At 45.5% G+C, this 20416-nt stretch overlaps 2 protein-coding genes across 4 annotated transcripts in view; both read right to left on the bottom strand.

Moving 5' to 3' along the window:
- Positions 1–2036: 2036 nt before the first annotated feature.
- Positions 2037–6242, bottom strand: TSSC4 (tumor suppressing subtransferable candidate 4). Of its 3 annotated transcripts, none has more exons than XM_062609398.1 (4): positions 6157–6242; positions 5586–5712; positions 4683–4755; positions 2037–3636 (listed from the first exon to the last, which is right to left on the bottom strand). In XM_062609398.1, exon 4 carries the CDS (start codon positions 3546–3548, stop codon positions 2523–2525), a length of 1026 nt encoding a protein of 341 aa, XP_062465382.1. In that variant the 5' UTR covers positions 3549–3636; positions 4683–4755; positions 5586–5712; positions 6157–6242; the 3' UTR covers positions 2037–2522. The 3 variants fall into 3 exon arrangements, with proteins under 3 accessions (XP_062465382.1, XP_062465385.1, XP_062465384.1); XM_062609401.1 differs by lacking the exon at positions 6157–6242 and adding an exon at positions 6033–6135; XM_062609400.1 differs by lacking the exon at positions 4683–4755.
- A 6545-nt stretch (positions 6243–12787) lies between these two features.
- CD81 (CD81 molecule) overlaps positions 12788–20416 on the bottom strand; it is a 33550-nt gene continuing 25921 nt past the window's right edge. The window contains exons 5-8 of the mRNA XM_062609391.1: positions 18326–18433; positions 17309–17407; positions 16888–16977; positions 12788–16221 (exon numbers count right to left, since the gene is read on the bottom strand). Coding sequence (XP_062465375.1) covers positions 16159–16221; positions 16888–16977; positions 17309–17407; positions 18326–18433 — 360 coding nt within the window. The 3' untranslated portion in view covers positions 12788–16158. The remainder of the gene's footprint in view (positions 16222–16887; positions 16978–17308; positions 17408–18325; positions 18434–20416) is intronic.

Raw genomic sequence — 20416 nt, 5'->3', positions numbered from 1 at the left:
AATTTTCTCTCTCAAAGATGAGGGCGGAAAAAAAAATGACTTGGGAGTCTTTAAAGCAGCAATATGTAGCAAGAATTTTCCTACAGACTATGAATTTGGGCTGTGTCATTTTTTTCATTAAACTGGCATGTACAGCTTCAACATAAAAAAAGCTGTCTTTAATAGAATTTTGTATGAAAAGATACACCAATAAAATGAATGTCATTACTGTCCTTTAAAAGGAAATTTCTTTGGAATAATATCAACAACATCAGAAGTGGGAAGCATTGGGTTGTGGTTTTTCTTACACTGATAAGCTTCAACTGAACTTCATTTCATCATGCATGTAACACTGCTTCTATGCAACATGAATGTAGCTTGTGCAAAAGCTTTCTCTATTACCAGAGGTTGGGGAAGATCTCAGATCTGATAAAAATACCTTTCCAGCATAAATCCTTTATTAATAGGTAATAGTCTTGTTACAAGGTCATCATAAAACAGGCATTTGTCTGGTTTATTCAGCTGTGCCGCAGACCTCAGTGACGCCATCAACAGTGACAAAATCTTGGTATTGTCCTACCTGTTCTTCGCCCCAGGCAAGCATTAGTCATAAACCCAGTAAGTTTGTACTGGGCTGCTTTTTTTGTTAGGAAATAACACCTATCTTGCAACCAGCATGCCCTGCTCTTGGCAGCAGCTTCCATTCTGAAACAACTACTATTTTAATTGTCATCAGCCACATTAATTATCCACTAAAAATCAAAATCCGTTTGGAATTGCTGCTATGTCCCACACACATGCACTGTAACAACTGATGTATTTAGCAATGATCCATTAATGAACATGCATCAAACTGTATACTCATGAGAAAATACATTCTGCTTTTAAAATTAAAAGGCAAATTTCAGAAGATGGAACAATATTACTTATTTTGCATTGTTTTCTGCTTGTGCTGGCAAATGATGCATCTGTTCAAACACAAAGATGTAAATCACTTGGGCCTACCAGTCAACTATTGGTAAGATGATGACACCTCCCCCCCCCCAAGAAGTAACTTCTTCAAAGATCCTTCACAGTTTAAGCAAGCAGTTTAACAAGGAGATCACGAATTCCAAAGAAGTACTCTTTCACTACACAACTTTGGGTTTGGTTAATTCAGAATATTGGCAAAAAAAATGTCAGTCCAAACTGACCTGAACTAATTTGAGTTTCAAATCATACAGCCTTTGGGGGAGTTTAATCTTCCAACCTTATTTATAAAATTTATTAACATTTTGTTTGAAAAACTACTATATTTGACATTCATTACAATGTGACTCATTGTATAAGGTGACTCATCCTATGAGGTGATTCACTATATATTGTCAAATGATTGAAAATATTAAAAATGTCAATTTTGGAATTTAAACTAAGACTTAAGGGAGAAGTTACAAGATGTTACATTACTGTAACATTCTAGATTTTCAAGAGAATTCTAAAATCAAATAAACTGAGTATTTGTTAAAACTCCTACAGCTGTATTAATCAGCATGGCTCAAAGAGATGACAATCCAGTTACCACTGAAAATTTACTGAATCCCAAAGAATAAAAGAGTATTTGGTTCTGGTATAAATACCTCATTCCCACCAAATGAACACACATTATCAGTGTGGAAGCAGTGCCATCTGGAAAGGACATACAAACCTGCAGGCTAAGAATCACGGCATCATACCATGATCATCATCAAGGGGAAAAGCTGCTGCCCAACCTCACAACTGAAGCTACTGCAAATTCTGACCTACACTCAACATAGGGAGACTTCGCTGAAGCCATCCTGAGCATGTCTTCAGCAGGGTGTATCCAGCTGTACTTCTCCAAAGGAAACATTGTGGTTTTCTAAATCTTTATCATTTAACACTAAATAAGGTAAATATTAAACCCCCCAAAAAACTGGGTTTGCCAGTTCCCACCAGTCCCTCCAAACTCATGACTGGGTGCTGCTGTGCTTTCACTCTCAATGGCAATGAGAGAACAATGTATTGAAGGGGGAGAAAAACAAATAACAGAAACAAAGGTTAAAAGGTTGTAAAGGTGTTCCTCCCTGGGACGGGGACACAATAAAGCACATCCAGTGGAAGACTAGGTTTTTATTTTCATTGTTTAAAAATCTCTGTATCACAAACTCATTGTCATTGTTCCAGGATTTGGGAACCGCTCTGAATGTGGGTGTTAGTAGGAAGCCTTTCAGCTAACACACCTTTCTTTGGCTACTTCAGTTCCAGCACAATCCCCAGGGAGCTGCTCAAGCAAACAAAGCACACCTTATTCACTCCTGCAACTACCCTGTGCCCACAGACTTCTCATGAACATGAAGTCTGAAGAGTTTGTTTTAGGGAGCTTAATTTCTAACAGCATAAAATGTTCTTGGTGGCCACAATGCAAACTGTTGGACAAAAAGCTATCATGTGGTTTCCAGACCAGAAAAAAAAAAAAAAAAAAGAGAAAAAAAAAACCAGACATATCCAAATACAAGTCCTTGGATGTTTCCAGTGAACTCCATTCTTCAGGACTCTTCCTCCTCCCCTTCATCATCCGCTTTAGGTCGGAAATTTTTCCTATTCTTTTTCTTACTGCAGTGGAATCCAACTGTTCCCACCCACGGCTCTTCACCTGCACCACTAAACTTTGCACTAAGATTACCTTCTGCATTCAGGTCCCCTGCCATCATGCACTCCTCCTCCTCTGTTGCCTTACCACTTCCACTATCTATGTGTCCCAGCTCTACCTTATCTTCTTCCCTCAAATCATCAGTCTTCCTAAGAGATTTTCCTTTCATATCCACTTTCATGTATTTCTTATAATCTTCCCCTGCTGCTGATGTTTTCTTTTCCACACCCCTTTTTGCTGGTTTGGAGAAGACAATCCTCCCAGCTCCACAGCTGGAAGGGTCCTGGTTGAAGTATGGGGTGTAGCTATCTTGGGTAGCTGAGCTTTGTTCCTTCCCTCTTTTCTTCAGACCTTCTAGAAATTCCATGGCCACTGCCCTGTTAGTCTTGTCACTAGACTCTGAAACTCCATCTAGGCTGTATTTGGTCCAGCGCTCTGGGTGTGCCACATAGTCAGGCACTGCAGGAGAGGTTTTGGGAGCCTGCACTGCTTTGACTTGCTTTCCCAGGCTCTCTAGAACCATGCTACCTGCAGCTGTGGTTGGAGACAATGGACGTTTAAACCTCCCATCAACAACATTATCTTCAGGCATTGAGGGCACAGACAACTTGGCTGCCTCCTCCAGGCAATCAAAAATGCTCTGGCTACGGAGGGAGAACGTAGAACTCATGCCCCTCAGATGGAATGGCTGGACAGGAGATCTGTGACTGCTGTTTGAAGAGTCATCTGATCTGTAATCCCCATCATCTACAGACGGCTCCTCAGGAGATATTGTATCAACTTCTGCTTCATCTGCTAACCCCAAATCATCGGAATCAGAATCGCTGAGGGACACTGTGTCTGAGGGTACAGCTCCTTCGTGGTCTTTGGCCCCACCAGCCGCTATCCCCAGAAACGGTTCACCTGCATCCTGATCTCCCATCTTCAAGCCGCCACTCCACTGAGGTCTTTGATGTAGGCCCAGGAACAGTTGCAAATACAGGTTTCAAAATGACCAGCGAGTTTAGTGCCTAGAATACAAAGAAGCATAAGAATTCAACTGTGAAATGAGAACCAAGTATGAGACTATCAATTTGTGCTGTGCAAAACAATTACTACTGCAATACAACAGGCAGCTGCACTTCAGGGACTCCTAGGCAATTTCCTTCAAATAAAAACATTATTTAAGGAATTGATGCACATTAAGAGTTACACAATACTCAATACAAGAATTTGAAGTAATTAAAAACAGTGCTGCCCACCAAATTTCATTAAAGGTTACAGCAAGTCCAATTACTAAAAGATGAGCATAAAGATGAGCAAATCCAAATACCCCATAACTGTCTTATATATCTTCCAAGAGACAGGAATGACCTCTACAAATTATACCCTGTTTTAATCATACTGTATAAATCCATAAAACATATCCTAATCTCTCACATTTTTTGGCCATTGTGATCATTTATTGCATTAGCCACTGCACCTCCTCTCTCAGTAATCATTACATTCTGCCTGTTATAAAGGACACTATCACTTGTCAAGGTCAGTGGTACAGAAGCCACGATATACCAGGGCTAAAGTTTCAAGACTGCTGTAAAGTGATATAAAGTACAAGCTCCACTTCTTCCTTAGGTCTGAACTCTCATGTTATTATGAGATTGCTGGAACCAGAAAATGAGCCACGTCCAGAAATCAATCCCACTAGATTAAGACAAATAATCACACATGCCATGCTTGGGCATGGAAACAAGGGGAAGGTGCAACCAAAGGTTTGCAAAAGCTGGCCCTTCAGTCAGCAAAAATACAGTGTGATTTAAAGCCTGACTCAAGTAGTGGTTGGAATACTGATTCATTCTGCCACCTGCTTGAAGGGAAACTTGCAGAACAGAGGCATTGATAATCACACTACCACTGGCCAGGCAATCAGTGTTGGCAAACATACACTTCAGCTCAACTCACAAAAATGTGAGTTACAGAAACAGACCTAATATATTATTAGAATAAGCTCAACTACCTAATTATAGGTTCTTCTGAAAAGATGCAGTAAACAGACATGGCAAGTCTGTTAGTCACTCACTTTCTCTTGAGACTGAGTCAGCTTCCCCTCCTGAGGGTCAGTTAAAGCCACCAAAGATCTCAGCACTTCCACCCTAGAAAACAAACATTTCCATCAAGATACTGGAAATGTAGTTTTAAAATGAGTTCTAAAAATAATTCCTTCCCCCTGAGTCATCAAAAGCTGCAGAACTCAGTTCTAAATCTGACACAAACTCATGCTGGTATAAAAATCTGTAGATATTCCTGGATTTTTGGCAAAACAACACCACACAGCTTAATAAGGCAGCACCACTATATTTACTCAACCTCCACATTCACACTGCCAACCTTATTCTGTAGAACAGAAGAGAGGTTTTAAAAACCAAAAATTGTAATTTGCATGTACAGTAAACCACTACAAAATGTACAGTATTAAATGCAGCTACAAAAATATATAAATAATAGTGATGCATCACATGTATTAAGTACTTTTAAGTACTAACACCGTGGCTACCACAGAGTTCTGTTTTCAAAGAAAGGTTGTATTCACAGTTAGGGTCAGAGGCATTAAACACAGAGAAACTTCTGAAGAATTCAACAGACCAAATGCTGTGTTCTGTGACCAAAGGGATGTGATGACTGCTTTGGAAAACCCTGCCTTCAGTGTAACCCCTAAATAGGATCTAATAATCTGATTAGTTCCTTTGTTTAGTTTTGTAACACATGAAAAATAATGATTAGTACTCAAGAGACATCGAAGCACAAAACTGGCTAAAATAGCTATTGCAGATGGCAACAGAAGTGTTCATCACATGCTCCTGGTTATTTCTTGGCTGAGGACAGTTGGGCAGAAACAACAAAACTGCTCCTAAGGAGGCATGTGAGCCTTGAACGTGTTAGCAGCCAAACATACTGGCTCTTACAGCACACGAGACAGACTCACAAGTTTGTTATGGTGAAGTAATCACAGCACAACTCAGGCAGGACAGCATCTCTCTGGATAAGAGGGTCCCCACCAAACTCTTCCATCCTGGTCTTACTCAAACAGTCTCTGTGTGTCTTTGTGCAATCTGTGAGGAAAAGAGAGACCCTTGTCACTCCAAGCCATGGCCACGAGTCTGCTCTGACTGCAGAGGCAGCGCTGCAGCAAAGCCTGCCACCAGCCTCGCATCGACAACAGCACGGACCTTCGGGACGGTGCTGGCACAGGCCGCCACAACGAGGAAGGAGGCAGCAGTCCCAGGCCCTGGCTCACACCTCCAGCAGGCAAAGGAAAACGACAGAGCCCGGGACCTAGCGCAGCGGCACAGGTGCAGCCCACAGCCCGGCTCCCTTCCCCGGGCCGCGATCCAGTCCTCTCTGCACGCCAGGGCTGACACAGCCCCCACACCTTTCTCCTCACGACACCGGGGCGCCTGCAGCCCCGCGCTCCCGCTCAGCGCTGCGCAAGGAGGCCGCCAACCCGCCGCCACCCGCAAACACACACCCAGAACCGGCGGCGAAGTGCCCCATACCCGGACGCGACGCGGCCCGAAGCCTCCTTACAGCGCCAGCCCGCCTTTCCCGCCGCTCCCCACACGTCCGCCCACGGCAGCGGGGCACGCTGGAACACTGAGTCCCTACCGGCCGCCACAGGACTTCTCGTGTGCGGCGAGAAGACTATAACTCTCAGCATGCAAAGCGTCCCGGAAGAGGGGGGGGGGAACAGGAGACAGAGGCCGCTTCCCGCAGCGCGTCTCTCCTTTGCGTCCTGGAAGCGGTAGTCGCCCGCCTCTACCCCCGCGGGGGACATTTTGAGAGCCGGGCGTGGGTAAAACATCATGAAAACGGGGCTGAGCGCTCTGCTCCGCCACCGTGGGGGTGGACTACAGCTCCCAAGGCGTACCGCGCCGGCCGCCATTTTGCAGCCCGTGAGGAGAGGAGGGCGCTGCCGCTTGCGCAGGGACGCGCTTGGGGCCTCAGCGGTGCACTCCGGAGAGCCTGGCGTGCTGGGTCCGCTGCTGCGGTGGCTGAGGCACGAACGCCGCGGGGTGGGCTCGGCAGCCCTCCCTGAGCGGTCTGGAAAGAAACGTGTCAAGCAGAGCGTTTTTCTCATCAGGAAAGCAGGGTTTGGCCACAATGAAAATTTCAGGGAAGTGTCTGGTTTTACTGTTGGGTTGTTTTTTTCATTTTTAATGTATTTATTTTCTAACCAGAAAACCCCAAGTCACTCGGGGCATAAAACCATAAAACCCATCAATTAAAAAAAAAATTTCCATTTTCTATCCCACAAGCACATTTTTTGTGCATGTGTCAAGAAGTGGAATCGTGGCTGAAAATGTTTTATTGGTGTTGGCCAGTGATGCCTGATGCTGATTTATTTTTTTTTTTCTTGTTTCACAAAAAGTTCACATTTTCAATGGAAATACATTTCCCAAGCGGTTGCAGTATTTAGCATGTGTTAAAAAGATCAGGTTTGCAGTGCCTGCAAACTGTGCCAGGACGTGGCCCTGCACCTTGCAGGACTCATCTCCACCCTTTTCCTGGCTGCTGCTCTCTTAACTGCCTTGCCTGACCCTGTGGCTTCATCATTAAGTTAGTTCCTGTAAAGGCTGTGAGCCTGTAATGTCATACCTTCAGGTCACTCCATTCTGAAGGATTTTCTATAGGCCATTTGCAAAGCTCATCTATGCTGTCATTCTGCAACAAAAGAAATTACCTTGTAGTCTTGCTTTGATTCGAGTGGCACTAATTTCCCCTCAACACTGGTTGCTTTGCTGGTGGGTGTTCTAGAGGTAATGCTGTGGCTGTGGCCAAGGAGACTTCACTGGATCCCTTCAATTGGGGCCTCACTGTGACTCACCCATAATATAAACTGTAGCCACTTCACTTGTATTGAAAGTCTTTAAATACATACTTTTGCCTGCTGGACTGTTGCTAACTACTGTAATTTATGAGGGCTGTGTTTGGAATACATTTGGCAGCAATGATGAAGTTAGCATACAATGTCTTCTGTCTAGCTGGAGTCATGCTCTAGTTTTAAAACAACAGCTCGAGAGGTGTTTCCCCATTTGGTGATCCTATTTTTTTTTAATGTATACACATATGGTAGTATGGTTACAGGCATACAAGTGCGTTCCCAGCTGGAGGGAGGAAGAAGGGAAAACACAAGTCTTCTGGTAGGCGAGGAGGAATGGATAGGAGGAGGGTGGTAAACAGACAAAGGGAGCCAAGAGTAACCTATGGGTGAAGCCTGCTGGTGCTGCATAGCACTGTCTGGGGTGTCAGTCACACACAGGAGTGAGCCTCTGAGCAGGCAAGAAAAGGATGTGAACTGTGGCATGTCACTTTTTGTGAGGCTAGAGTCAAACGGGGTACACCATAGACTGGTGCAAACAGTGGTGCTCTTCTGTTTAGAGCCCTGGTTCAGTGCTAGATTAGGGGCTAGAGGGGCAGAATTGGGCAACATCACGTCCACTGTCTCCATCATCTGTGGATGCGGGTGCCTTCAGAGACAAGCCCCATTCCTCTGTTTCCAGAGGCTACAAGTTCCTGTCTTTTGTCTGAATGCTGTGTATGTTGATGATTAAGGTCACCTTTGGAAGCTGACTGTACCCTTTTCCTCTTTCCTGCCTTTTTGCAGAAAATTTACTATCACACACTGCAGAGAACTGGGGATGAGCTGCTTTTTCTCTGGTGGCTGAGGACAAGACAGTCTGCAGCAGTCGATATGCTTATGTGTTGGGATTTTTGCTATTGCTTGGCGACAGCTGAAATAAAAATAATGAGTCAGACTGAAAACGAACAGATGGTGAAGCGTTTTCCCCTCGCCGGCATGAACTAAGGTGGCTTGACAAGGGATAGGGGCTGGATCGGAGCTGCAGTGCAGGACATGATCCAAGCGAGTGGGCTGCATCTGGTGCGTGGGCTCTGAGGGTCCAGCTCCTTCACAGAGATGGCCCCATGTGTCTGAAGGAAGCCACTGCGTCCCTGCATGCAGGAGCAGTGTGTACAGATACATACCAGTATCAGCCCTGGTACTGGGAACCTCATGCTCCGTCCTTGCAAATAAATCTGTCATTTGGCCCCCATCTGGTAAGTATTTCCGCTGCTCTTTGCTCAGAGCCTGGGATAGGCGCCTGGCTCCTCTCCTCACAGCTATAGGGAAAGTGGCAGGCCATTCCTAGCAGTCGCCCAGATCCTGCAAGCCAGACAGAGCGTTTAGATGCATTTTCACCATCTCCTATGTCCACAAGGACTGTGGAAGTTAATCTGGTATTGCCACATGCAGCTGGTGCTCTGACTCCTGAGGAGAAATGGGGAGGGGAAGGAGTATTTTCCTGCAGACAAAAAAGCAAAAGGCACAGTAGTACCCACCACATCCTTCTCTGCTGGGAAATCGTTTGCAGGAAGGAAAGCCTACAGATGGCCTTGAAATCCCCCATAGGGTGCGTTTCCAGGATTGAGTGCTCGACACTGCCTCTTCTACACCAAGCTTTGCTTACCCTTGTGCTTGCATTTGCTTCTGGCTAACCTGCAAGCAGGTTTGATTTATTCCAGTGCTGTTCATGTTGGTGCTTTCTCCCACTAAGATAACTACATAAAATTGGTTCCTGTGGAGCAAGTTTTAATGTGGACAGTCACTATAAAGGTTTTTATCAGCTTGATTCTTCACAATAACAATGTTGTGGCTGGTCTGGAGAGGATCTGCAGGGAGAGCCTACAACCCTTTTTCTGCTAGACACATTGCCTGTGTGGGAGGGAACTGAAGTCAAGAGCAAAATTAATACTCTCGGCAATTACTGAAATTTTACAAAGAGACAAAACCAGTTGGGGGTCTCTGTTAATTTTGATTTAGCTACAGAGTATTTGTACTAAAAAAAAACCCCAACCTTCTCCTAATTCTGGTTTCTTTTTTTTTCTCTTTCCTACCACTGGCCCCAGCATGCCTCATTCTAGTAACAGTAGTGAAGGGCTCAGAGAGGTCCTTAGAACCAGCTGAGGGCCTTGAAATTAACATAAAGCAAAAACCCCCAAACCACAAAACCCTAGAACTCCCTAGTCCTCTTGTTAGAACATGATCTGTAGGAGTTTGTTAACCAACACAACTTTGTAGCCAACACAGGGTTTTGGGTTTACCACCACTAACCCTTGCTCGAAGAAATCTTAGCAGTTTCCTCACAGCCGGCAGGGAGGGACTGTGTGCACACCGTCTCCCCTGGCCTAACACCAACACCTCTTTGGTACTTAGCAAAGCTGTGTTCCAATATGATGGAATGCCCTAGCAGAGCAGGGCCAAGAAACATGTTTTCTTTATTTTAAGAAAAGGTGTGATTAATTAGAAATGTTACTTGCAACCACTGGCACTGGGTCATTAAAACCCAGGGAGAAATGCCAGGCAGTCCACACTAGTACACCTGGCTGTAAAGTCTGTGTACCCTATAGTGTATCTGCAAGTGTGAAAACATCATGGGTTTCAGTTATGCAGCAGTCTCAGCGCTGGGAGTTGTTTTCTGTTTGCTCCAAGTCCCTAAGCTCTGAAGCAAAAGCATCAAGCTGCCCGTGCTTCAGACAAGCTGCCAGAAGCTGCCTCAAGAGCTCGCACTAGAACAGCACTTCTGTGCCCTCCTGCTTTGGTTATGCCCAGTGCAAGGTAACTTGATGCTCCCAGGCTGGGAGTCGGACAACAATACACAGCCTCTAGTTCAACTGCACAGCATGGTACAGCTGGGATTTGGGGGTTCTAGCCTGTGGCTTTATTCACTTAATCATGACTTGGTCAGGTAGTTTGTTAGTTCACTCTGTGCTCTGGCACCCACTGATGGCAGATGTTCTTTCGCTGGGCCATATTTCCACTCTTGCTTGCCTCCTGAATCTTCTCTGGTGCAGCCAGTTTCAGCCCTGCCAGCAAATGAAGTTGTTAAAACACTCACCTTTTTTTTTTTTTTTTTTTTTCTCAGAACAGTCTCCTCTGTTGTCAGCAGCTTGCTCTGGAGCTGAAACTCCCTCCTTTCTCCTGACAGGAAGGGCCACGCTGCCATGCCCAGCAAGGGAAATACCAGGTCAGAGCACATCCTTCATCAGAGCCAGGCAAGGGTAGCTGGCAGGCACAGGGAGAGTGCTTTCCTCTACAGAAACCTGCACCATAATCAGTGCTTGCTGAGAGCTGGCTGGGGTTTTTTCCCTCCTGTGGGAACACTGCAAATCTTGGTTAGAGCATAGACAGCCTCTTACTAGGGAAGGGACATAACCAGTTGATACATATTGGTCACAGTTGTCTTCCTAGGAAACAATCAGGCACGTTGCTACTTACAACACAAATAGCCCAGAAGCAGCGTAAGAAACAGAGCTCACAAAAGCAAAAAATAACCTCCAAAACTTCTAATTAGAAACAGTCTAGAGGTTGTTTTTTTTCCAAGAAACAGTTTGGGAGTGGGGAGGAAAATAATTCTGTTGGAAAAAAATCCCAACTTACGTCTAGTTTACAAAAATTCATGCTTGGTTTGTTTTTTTTTTGGTGTTTTTGTTTGTTTTTGGTGAAAATTCTTGTTTCAAAAAAAAAAAAAAAAAAAAAAAAAAGTATTCCTAGGAATCAGAAGTCCACAGTAAGGTCTCCAGTGAGTTTCCAAGTCTTTCAGACCTTTGGAGAAGAATATTTCAGGGAAGTTTCAGCCAGTGTTGTCAGTGCAATATGAGAACAAGTAGGCTGCAAACATTCCACCCACCCCTTCCCCTCACAGTGGTTTATCCATGTGGCCTCACATGCTCCTACACAGCAGGACTGCTGTTTTCCAAGAATAACCCATGTCTTCACTTAACAGTCTCTTAAAGGGGCCTGGTATGCCCAGTCCTCTCCCAGCATCTCAGCTCAAGCATCATGTACAGCTCATCTGTTCCTAGTACGCCACTGTTAATATTCAGACCTGAAGTGCAAACAGAGGAGACTGCATTCAGCCAGGGAAGCTTAAGATCCCAGCTATGCTTCCAGGCAGAGGTTCCAAGGCACACGCCTTGGATGCCAAATACATGCTGTGCTTTGCCTGTTCGTTTCCACGGTTGTTTCTCCCCCTGTTGAACACCATCCCAAACCTGACAGTGACTCATATCAACTTAATTCTAGCTCCAGAGGCAGGAATAATTTATCCCCATCTGGAGCAACAACAGAACACCACAATCCAAATGTTTTAAGGCATGAAGGAAAGAGAATCACATTCACAGGAAATCACCTAGAAGGGTCAGCTAAGGACTGCATTGCCTGTAGCCCAAATTTTGCACGAATACAAGAACGAGACAAGCCTGTTCCTCTGGGAGACATGACACAAATCTGTGTGTGATGGAAAGAAACAAGATCTGACAACACATCATTAAAAATCCAGTAACAAGGGGTTTGCTTTGTTTCTTTTTTTTATTGTTTTTAAATACAACTTTTTTTCTTTCCAGAAGTCATTATGTCCGACTCCATTAACATTCAGGTAAACAAGTGAAAGAACAACAGATGGGCATGATCTTGTAGCACATGCACAGCTGCTGGGAGCAGCTCTTGCTTTTCTTTGCAGCAGCTGGACATTGCTCTCCCTCCCTCTCCATACCACCATGGGCAATGGCTGGCAGCTGCTGTGGGACACTCCTGCTTCAAACACAGCAAGAAGTCCAAGCGAGGGCAGAGAAAGGCAGGCAGCTGTGGGATCACAGCACTTGGCCTCTCCCCTGGCTCTCAGCCGGGCTTTCCCCTAGTGGTTCAGAGGGATGGGTGGTGGCAGCAATGGTGGCATTACCAAACCATCCATGAAAATCAGACCAGCCCCCAACTGGCTGGCAGCAGAGGGCATTTTGGGCCATTTGGGGTCACTTCAGGAGACCTGGAGTGTGTGCAGTACTGCCACTGCAGCCCTCTTTCAACACAGTCACCCTATTTTTGCAATCCACAGTAACTCCTCCACAGCTGTGCCCTCCCTTCCCTTAAAGGAAGGCACAATTGCAGCAGCCACCGCTGCCAGCAAGCAACCTTTTTGCCTTCCCTCAGCACCATTCTGGATGCATCCCCAGCCTGCTTGCACGCCCCCCTCACAGAGGCTGGAATAACCCATGCTGTTGAAGCCTGGTTCATAAAGCATCCTGGTGTTAAGGTTAACTGGTTGTAAAACCACAGTGGTTCATCACACAATGCACACTATGAGAAATATTTATTAAATTGATTTTTGTTTCATTTCTTAAAAAAAAAAAAAAAAAGAAAAAAAGGCAGAAAGAAGTTAAACACACTGCTTTGTGGCATGCTCCACAGTATGAAAAAATCCCAAGCATTCAGTTAAGCTATAAGCGGCTCTGTTTGACTTTTCGACGTGGTCTTTCAATTCAGACCTGGACAGTTGACTCAACTCTCCCCCATCAGTCTCTCTCCTCCTCCCTGCCTCAGCTCACAGCCATTTTCTCAGCTGTCGCTAGGTCCAGGAGGATGCTTCCCTGGAGAGGGAGGGGTTTGCATTTACAGCCCACAATTTCATCCACAGCTTGTTTTTTAGGAGCATAGAGGGGAGCAGAACAACGCCCCATGTTGCGCACACAAATGTGCAGGTATGCAGGAGAGGGTCTAAAGCAGGGCAGGGGTCCTACCTACTGTTTTTTCCCTCTTCACCTCAGCCAGCTTTGGGACTGACCAACTGGCAGGAGAGCCCTGTCTCTTTTGGATCCTGAGTGCTTCCAACAGGGCGAGTCCCCTCAGCCCTTCACAGCTCCCTCTCTAGCTCGTTTTAACACGAGTCCAGCTTCACAGAAGGCCAGACTAGTGGAGACCCAAGTGAGCAGTGTTTTTCTGTGAGGGTTTCTCAGCTACTTCAGTTCTTAAGCATGATAGGTCCTCTCTGTCCCTCTTCTCCCAGGGCTGACCCCTCCTGCTACAGCTGATGACCACTGAACATGGGGACTCTCCACTCGTAACTCTATGGAAAGCATTACCCTCTCCCTGCAAAACCCCTCTGCCCTTTCCCATGACCTTCCCAGCCACTGGCTGTTCCCCTCCCACAGCACCTTTCCTGCAGCAGCCAGAGACAGGAGGTGGCCAAGGGAGCTGCCTCTAGAGCTCCCCACAGCGACAAACAGCCTCTGAAATAAGACTGCAAGCAAACTGAAGTCCAGGTGGAACACTGTCTGAGGTTAACTTCCTGCTACTCTTTCTCCCACAGCTCTCAGACTCTCTCTCTCCAAGTACCACTTTCTCCCTACTGCTCCTGCTTGGAACAACCCAGACTCCTAAAGCTACAATGTCCAAGGACACACCTAACCTGCACCGAGACCCAGTCCATCTTCAAACAGAGCTCCAGCTACATATGCAGCATCAACTGAATACTGAACAATATAAAAAATACGGTATAAGGAAACAAATTGAAATGCTTAATGGCATATTTATATCATTTATCAACACTCAACAAAAAAGGCAGCAAGTTACACATCCATTCTGTATGCTAACAATCCCAATGCACATATATGTAAACACCCATGCTTGGTTGATGCATATACATACAGCCACAGAACAGAGTACATGACCTGAAGGAGCTACACTGGGGAACCAGGAAGGTGTTACCTACTGCAAAACTTGTCTCATTCTTGATGTGCACAGTGTGGACATTCAGGGCAGTGTTGCTTTAAGGCTATTTCTAAGGCTGAATCTTTTTATGTCCAACCCCTCAATCTGAAGTAATGCTAAAGCACTTCCTCCTCTTATCCAGCACAACTTGATATATATATATATATATATATTTATTTTCACCTATATACTTTTTAAAGGCCCTGTATACTAAAAGGTAGGAAGAGGAAAGGGGGGAGTAGAAGGGGAGGGAAGCCTCCGAATGGATCAGTTTACCCCAGCGCAGGAATTTCCTATCCTGTAGTGGCAAAGGCCATGGCAGCCATATGCAGTGGATAAGATATTCATTTAAAATAATCACAGGTCTCGCTCCCTATCCTGTCTAAAGCTCTTTCTTGCAATGAAGGGGGTGAGTGAAATACTTTCAGAAATAGAAATATTCCTGAAGTGGGGATGGTGAGCAGTGGTTTCATTTCCTCCCCTTATCTGCTTCAAGGTGGCAGAGAGCTGAGAGATACTATAATTTCTAGCTCAAGTGCTTGTATGGCTAAGGAAAAGGCTTTGCTTAAAAATATATATCTATAGAACTATACATATAGATCATCTTTTTAGAGACACTCTGATTTTATTACATAGCTTCTGGGTTATTCTCCCCCTCTATCTACGTGGTAGTGGAGTGGCATACAACAGAAGCCACGTACATCGAATTGGCAATCAAAGCTTACCAGGCTACAAGAAAGTGTTTCACCTGGTACAATCTAAAATCCTCAATTCCCTTGCTTTGATAAGCTTATCTCCTGCCGTTGATGTAAATGGAAGGTCTTAAAAATAAACTGTTTTATTTTCTCCCCAGGTCAGGTTATGACAATTTCCCAGCAATATTACAGTGTGCAACAATACAAGTAAGGAAAACTACACAAGAGAGTGATGCAAAGATGATAGTTTAAACACATATGCATATGGCTGGGAACCCCCAAGCATCATCCTGCAATACATAAATGCAGGATTTCTAAGGTTGAGGACTTCTTTTTTTAAAAAAAAAATTTCCTCTTTTATCCAATATCATTTTTATGCAAGAATTAGCCTAACAGCAGAAACTTAGTACACAACCAGACTCTTCCCAAAACATGTTTATAAAATAACACCGAAGAAGGTTAAAAGTGACCCAATTTTTTTTTATATTTGAAAAACTAGAACTAAAATTCACCCCCAGACACTGACCCTTTAATATAGTGAATCAATGAAAATGAGCCAATTTATAAAGTTACAGCTGAACCAAAAAAAAAACCAAACCAAAAACCAATAAAAAACCCCAAAAGCCAAAGACATTCCCACTCATCAGAGAGTAAAATTTAAGAATAACTTCTGTTAAGAATTGGCATACTGATGCAAACAGGTTGGAGAGGAACAATATATCTGCATTTACCCTGGAACATGTCGCACCAAGGCGACAGGGGCTATTTGTTCTCCACTCTCCTAGGGAGGTGGGGCAATGCTAGGAAAAGATGAGTACAAATGAACAAAAAAAAGCTAAATTCTGCTTCAGCATCCAATTATGTGTATAAAAACAGTTGGAATTGAAAAACAGAGTAAAAATCAAGGCAAAGTTTTCTGATAACAGGCTGCAGCTTTCTCCCCTGTACATCTTCTGCCAGCGTTATTTCTGAATTACAGAGGGTGGGGAAGAGGGAGGAAAGACTCATCTCCTGCTACAGCTACTTTCCCCATCACACAAAACTGATGTGTAACTAATTCAGCCACAAGGATATGGGAGAGTTTCATTTATTAAAAAAAAAGTACTTCAAAATAAAAATGGTGAGTACTGTACGGTGATATTGAAGTATTTATATACATAGTTGTCTTTTGTTGAAATGTCTCATGGTCACTTGGTGGCACTTGGGGTCCCCTCTAGCGCCATCTGCCCTGCTCCCCCCTTCCCCTCCCCATCTCTCACGGCTCAGTAGACGGAGCTGTTCCTTATGCCACAGCACAGCACCATGCTCAGGATCATTTCAAAGATCTGTTGGGAGACATAGGAGCACCAGTGAGGCACCAATCAGAACAATGCAGGAGCTCCCCCGTGCCATATGAACACCCTCATGCCAAAGACAAGGGCGGAGGTCCTGTGTCTTCAGTTTTCATTAGCAGTTGGTCATTCGAGATAAGATGTGTTCTCCCCTCTAGCTGGCAGCAGTGGTGGTTACTTTGCAAGCATGGCAGCTATGCAGCAAATGCTTCAAGATCCCCCCAGGTATTACAGCCCAGCCTCTGCGCACGAACTGGGTTACCAGCCCATGCCACCCACCACTCACTGGGGAGCAATCCCACCACGTCAAAGAATGCAAATCCCCTCCCACTGCAGACTGCAGCGACAAAGCATGGCAGCCTGAGAAACAAGGGGGTTTGGAGGCAGAGAAGAGGCTCACTGGTGCTCTGCCCTTCTGGATGGGGTTGCAGGTGCTCACCAGAAGCCTGCTCTAACATCCCAACCCCACAGAGGGGTGACGAAGCCCTCTGTCTTGCCACATCCCAGAGCAGCTGGCGTGCAAAGGGCTGCCACTGCTGTTGAGCCTCAGGGGCATGTGGAGGAGAGGGATGGATCCAGCCTAGCTGGAACAGGATGAGGGCATCCTGAGGTGGCTTTTTCCCATCTCACAACAGCAGGGCACCACACAGTCACACTTACCATGATCACAGCGACCACGATGGCAACAATACCGATCACATACAGCTTCCCGGAGAACAGCTCATCAATTTTTTTGTGGCAGTTGACGGTCTGAAGCAGAAAAGCATGCTGGTCAGAGAGCCTGCTCTCCCCTTGCCTGCCCCTGGTACCCAGAGATGCAAGTCTGCTTTCTCCAGTCCCACTTATGTTCCTGGGTCATGACTCTAGGACTTCCCACCAGACTTCACCCTTCTGTGCCTGTCAGCCCCTCAAGCAGGAACAGCAAAGAAAGAACTGACAGGAACCTCCAACATCCCTCTACACCATCACCAAACAAATTAAATCTCTACCCTTTAACCTAATTCCCAGTAAATCCCCAAATTTCCCTGGCAGCCAGGTTTCCTCACATGGGCTGCACTGAGCAAAAAGCAACCATGCCTACCTCAAAGGTTTTCAGGATGGAGTCCTTTCTTGAGCAGAGGTCTTCTCTCCACAGGGGAGCGGTAGCTCCTATTACATTATCAGGACCACAGCAGTCCAGCTGTATGTAGAGAGGGGAAAAAAACCCCAAACAACCCAACAAAAAAACATCATTAGGAGAAGCAAACACTCATGCAGTGCTCTCCCCACCATTAAACATCCTTGAAGCTACCCACAACTGAGGGAGCATCTTGGAGGGGAAAACAAGGGAGGGGGAATAACTCTCCAAATTAATTTTTTCTTTCCATGAAATGCAGCTGCTTCCTGCAATAGTGGCAGACAGAGCTGATGTTGGTATCCTGGAGAGTGAACCCAGCTCTCTCCAGAGATTTTGCTTCCTGCTGAGCAGAGGAAGTATTGGGAATAGTTCCTTAGAGCAATATTTTTCTTCCATTTTATTTTACTTAAATCAGGGGTACTGAGGTAAATGAAAAGCAACTTAATTAGAGCTTGAGGCAGACTTCCCAGCACAGTGTGAAGGGCAGAATACTGAAGAGGGCACAACTCTCCTTCTTGACATGTAAGAACAGCAAACTTGACAGGCATGTAGGACCATCTGCTTTAGACCCTGCTTTTCCTATTCATTTTCCTGACCCCTGTTTTTAATCCTCCTTCCTCCCACATTCTCATTTCCTCTGGCTGCAAGAAACTGCTATGGAGGGGAGATTTCTACTTGGTAAGCAGGCAGCAAAATCCCAGTGCTGAGAACACAAACACATTTGATCCACTTCCTAAGCATCAAAAAATCCAGTGTTGCCTTCACTCCCCGCCCAAGGACTTGTAGCTCAACTTACTGCTTCTGCCTCAGTGCGGACGATCAGTCTGTGCGCAGAGACAGCCATTGCTCACCACTGACAAACCACATGCAGAAGTTAACTGGGTGTCATTCACAGCATGCAAGATCCTATCTATCAGCAGGTGCTTTGGCCAACTGCATGTGGCCTGAGCAGAGTATGCAGCAAGACTGCTGACATCCTACCGTTTCATGAAAGGTCTTCACCACAGCTTTGCCGTTGTTTGCGTCTGACTCTGCCATGAGTGCCTGTTGAAATGCTTGATCGTAGAACTGCTTCACATCTTTGGCTATCTAGGAAAGACAGGAGGAAAAACTCCCTTTCAGGCAGAGGAGAAGGAAACCCATCCAGTGGATGGGTTCGGTGTCTGAAAGGGAAAGGTTCCCTCCAATGGCACACACAGGTAGAAGAGCAGTTTTTAAATAGATTTGCACCCCTTTTATTTGCACAGGTGTGTGATGAAAATAGCCCTGTCTTTCACAGGGCCTAAGTCCCTCCAGCCTCAGGGTGTTAAGAGCAGCAGATATTAAGAACCTGATCCACCACTCAGCAGGTTCCAGAAAATGCTATCCAAGTGCTCCACAAGCATTCTCTATCAGGCAAAGACAGACAAGGCCCAGAGGGTGAACCACAAGATCTGAGATAGCCTTCAGCCCATGTGGATTTGCTGTTTGGCTCAGAAACAGCTTGTTCTGAAACACCCGACACATGGAGACAAAGGAAGCAGGTAACACATGTCCCACTGAGGCTTCAGAAGCAGGCAGGACATGCTGATGAAGTTAGGAGGAGGTGGGGTGTGCAAGCAAAGCTGCAGTAGATATGGGCACCTAGGCTTACTGTCTGGCAGGAATTTGGGGGGTATTGGACACTAAAGCCTCATTTGGGTGGTTCATTTTCAGGGAAACTGGCCTTGTGGCTTCTCTTCTAACACCCTCCAATAATTTGGGAGAGAAAGATGAAAAGAGGACATGGCAAGAGAAGCAAAACAAAAAAAAAAAAAATAGGAGCAAGTACGGAAGGGAAAATGCTTTCTCTTGGCAGTGCAGGCTGGATTAGCAAAAAAAGAAACAGCAGCAAGAAGGAGCACAATTTCAATCAATTATCCCAGCATTTCTTTGTCATTGCTCAAGAAAGTTTGCTTTGGAGGGCAATGTTCTCCAATCAAAGTATTTGATTCTGGTACATGAAAAATATAAACTAATAATCCTATTTCTTGCCTCCCCATCCTGTACGTAAAGTGTCTGTGGAAGAGCAACCCTGTGCCTGTGTGAGAGGAGATGACTGTCCCCCCAGGGGCTGCAAACCCAGGTGGAATGAAGCCCCTGCTGGGAGCAGCTCTTGGTGGCCAGATCACAGCACTTCCCTCCAGCAGGTGTTGCTCCCCAGACGACTCTGGCCAAAGTCAGGTGAAGCAAGCCGCCTGCCTTGTGAGCAGGGACTTCTAACCAGCCCCATTCATCACACAGGCTGTGAAAGCAGCTGACGCCAACAGACTGCCACTGTTCATTTTAAACTGCAAAATTAATTTTAGGGACTGAAGTCATCGCTCTTATATTGGCAACTCCTAAATTTCTCAGCTTTATGCTCTGATGGCCAAGCACCTTCTCCCCAGGATGGAAAGCAACATACATTGGGGGGGTGTTGCCTCCTTACTCAGGCTCTGCTTTTTTTGCTGTTGCACATCTTGGACTCTTCAGGATTCACAAACTAACATCTCCATGAAACACAGCGCCTCTGCAAAGGTTAATTAGTTCACCAATTAGTTTCTGCTAGGAAACATACCCTGCCTGCATAATATGTTTAGCCATGGAAGAGTTTATTCCGGTGAAGTCATGCACTCTCTGGTGAATGACTACAAGGGTGTTCCCACTCATGGCTGAGCTGGTCATCTGCAGCCTACATGCACGTGAAAGCTGAGCAGGCCACCACCTACTTACATGTCTAGTTTACATCTCCTAGTAAACTCATTTCCTGCTGTGCCAGAGAGTCTATCCTGTGTTCTGTGCAAAGCCTTAATGGCTGAGGGATCAACACCCAGCCAACAACATGGCGACAGCTCTCATACACTGATTGTTTTGCTCTTCAAGACCAAACTCAGTATGTGTGAGCACATGAGACTGCAGTGAAGAGAAGGTGTAAAGCTGCAATTTAAGTCCTACCCTTTAGCTATACCCCCCTTCTGGCCAGAGGACCTCATCTGAGCAGTCCCTTGGAGGGTGCCTGGGACAGAAACTTCTGCCCCTCATGCATGCAGTGATCAGCATTACTAACCAGAA

Source organism: Pezoporus occidentalis, unplaced genomic scaffold (genome assembly GCF_034315485.1).
Source record: "Pezoporus occidentalis ecotype Australia unplaced genomic scaffold, CSIRO_AGI_Poc_V1 ctg137, whole genome shotgun sequence".
Lineage (NCBI taxonomy): Eukaryota > Metazoa > Chordata > Aves > Psittaciformes > Psittacidae > Pezoporus > Pezoporus occidentalis.
Note: the sequence above shows the minus strand (reverse complement) of the source record. Positions and strands in the feature narration are given on the sequence as shown.

Excerpts from the sequence above, each read along its gene's own strand:
- TSSC4 (XM_062609398.1), bottom strand. The coding sequence starts at position 3,548 with ATGGGAGATCAGGATGCAGGTGAACCGTTTCTGGGGATAGCGGCTGGT.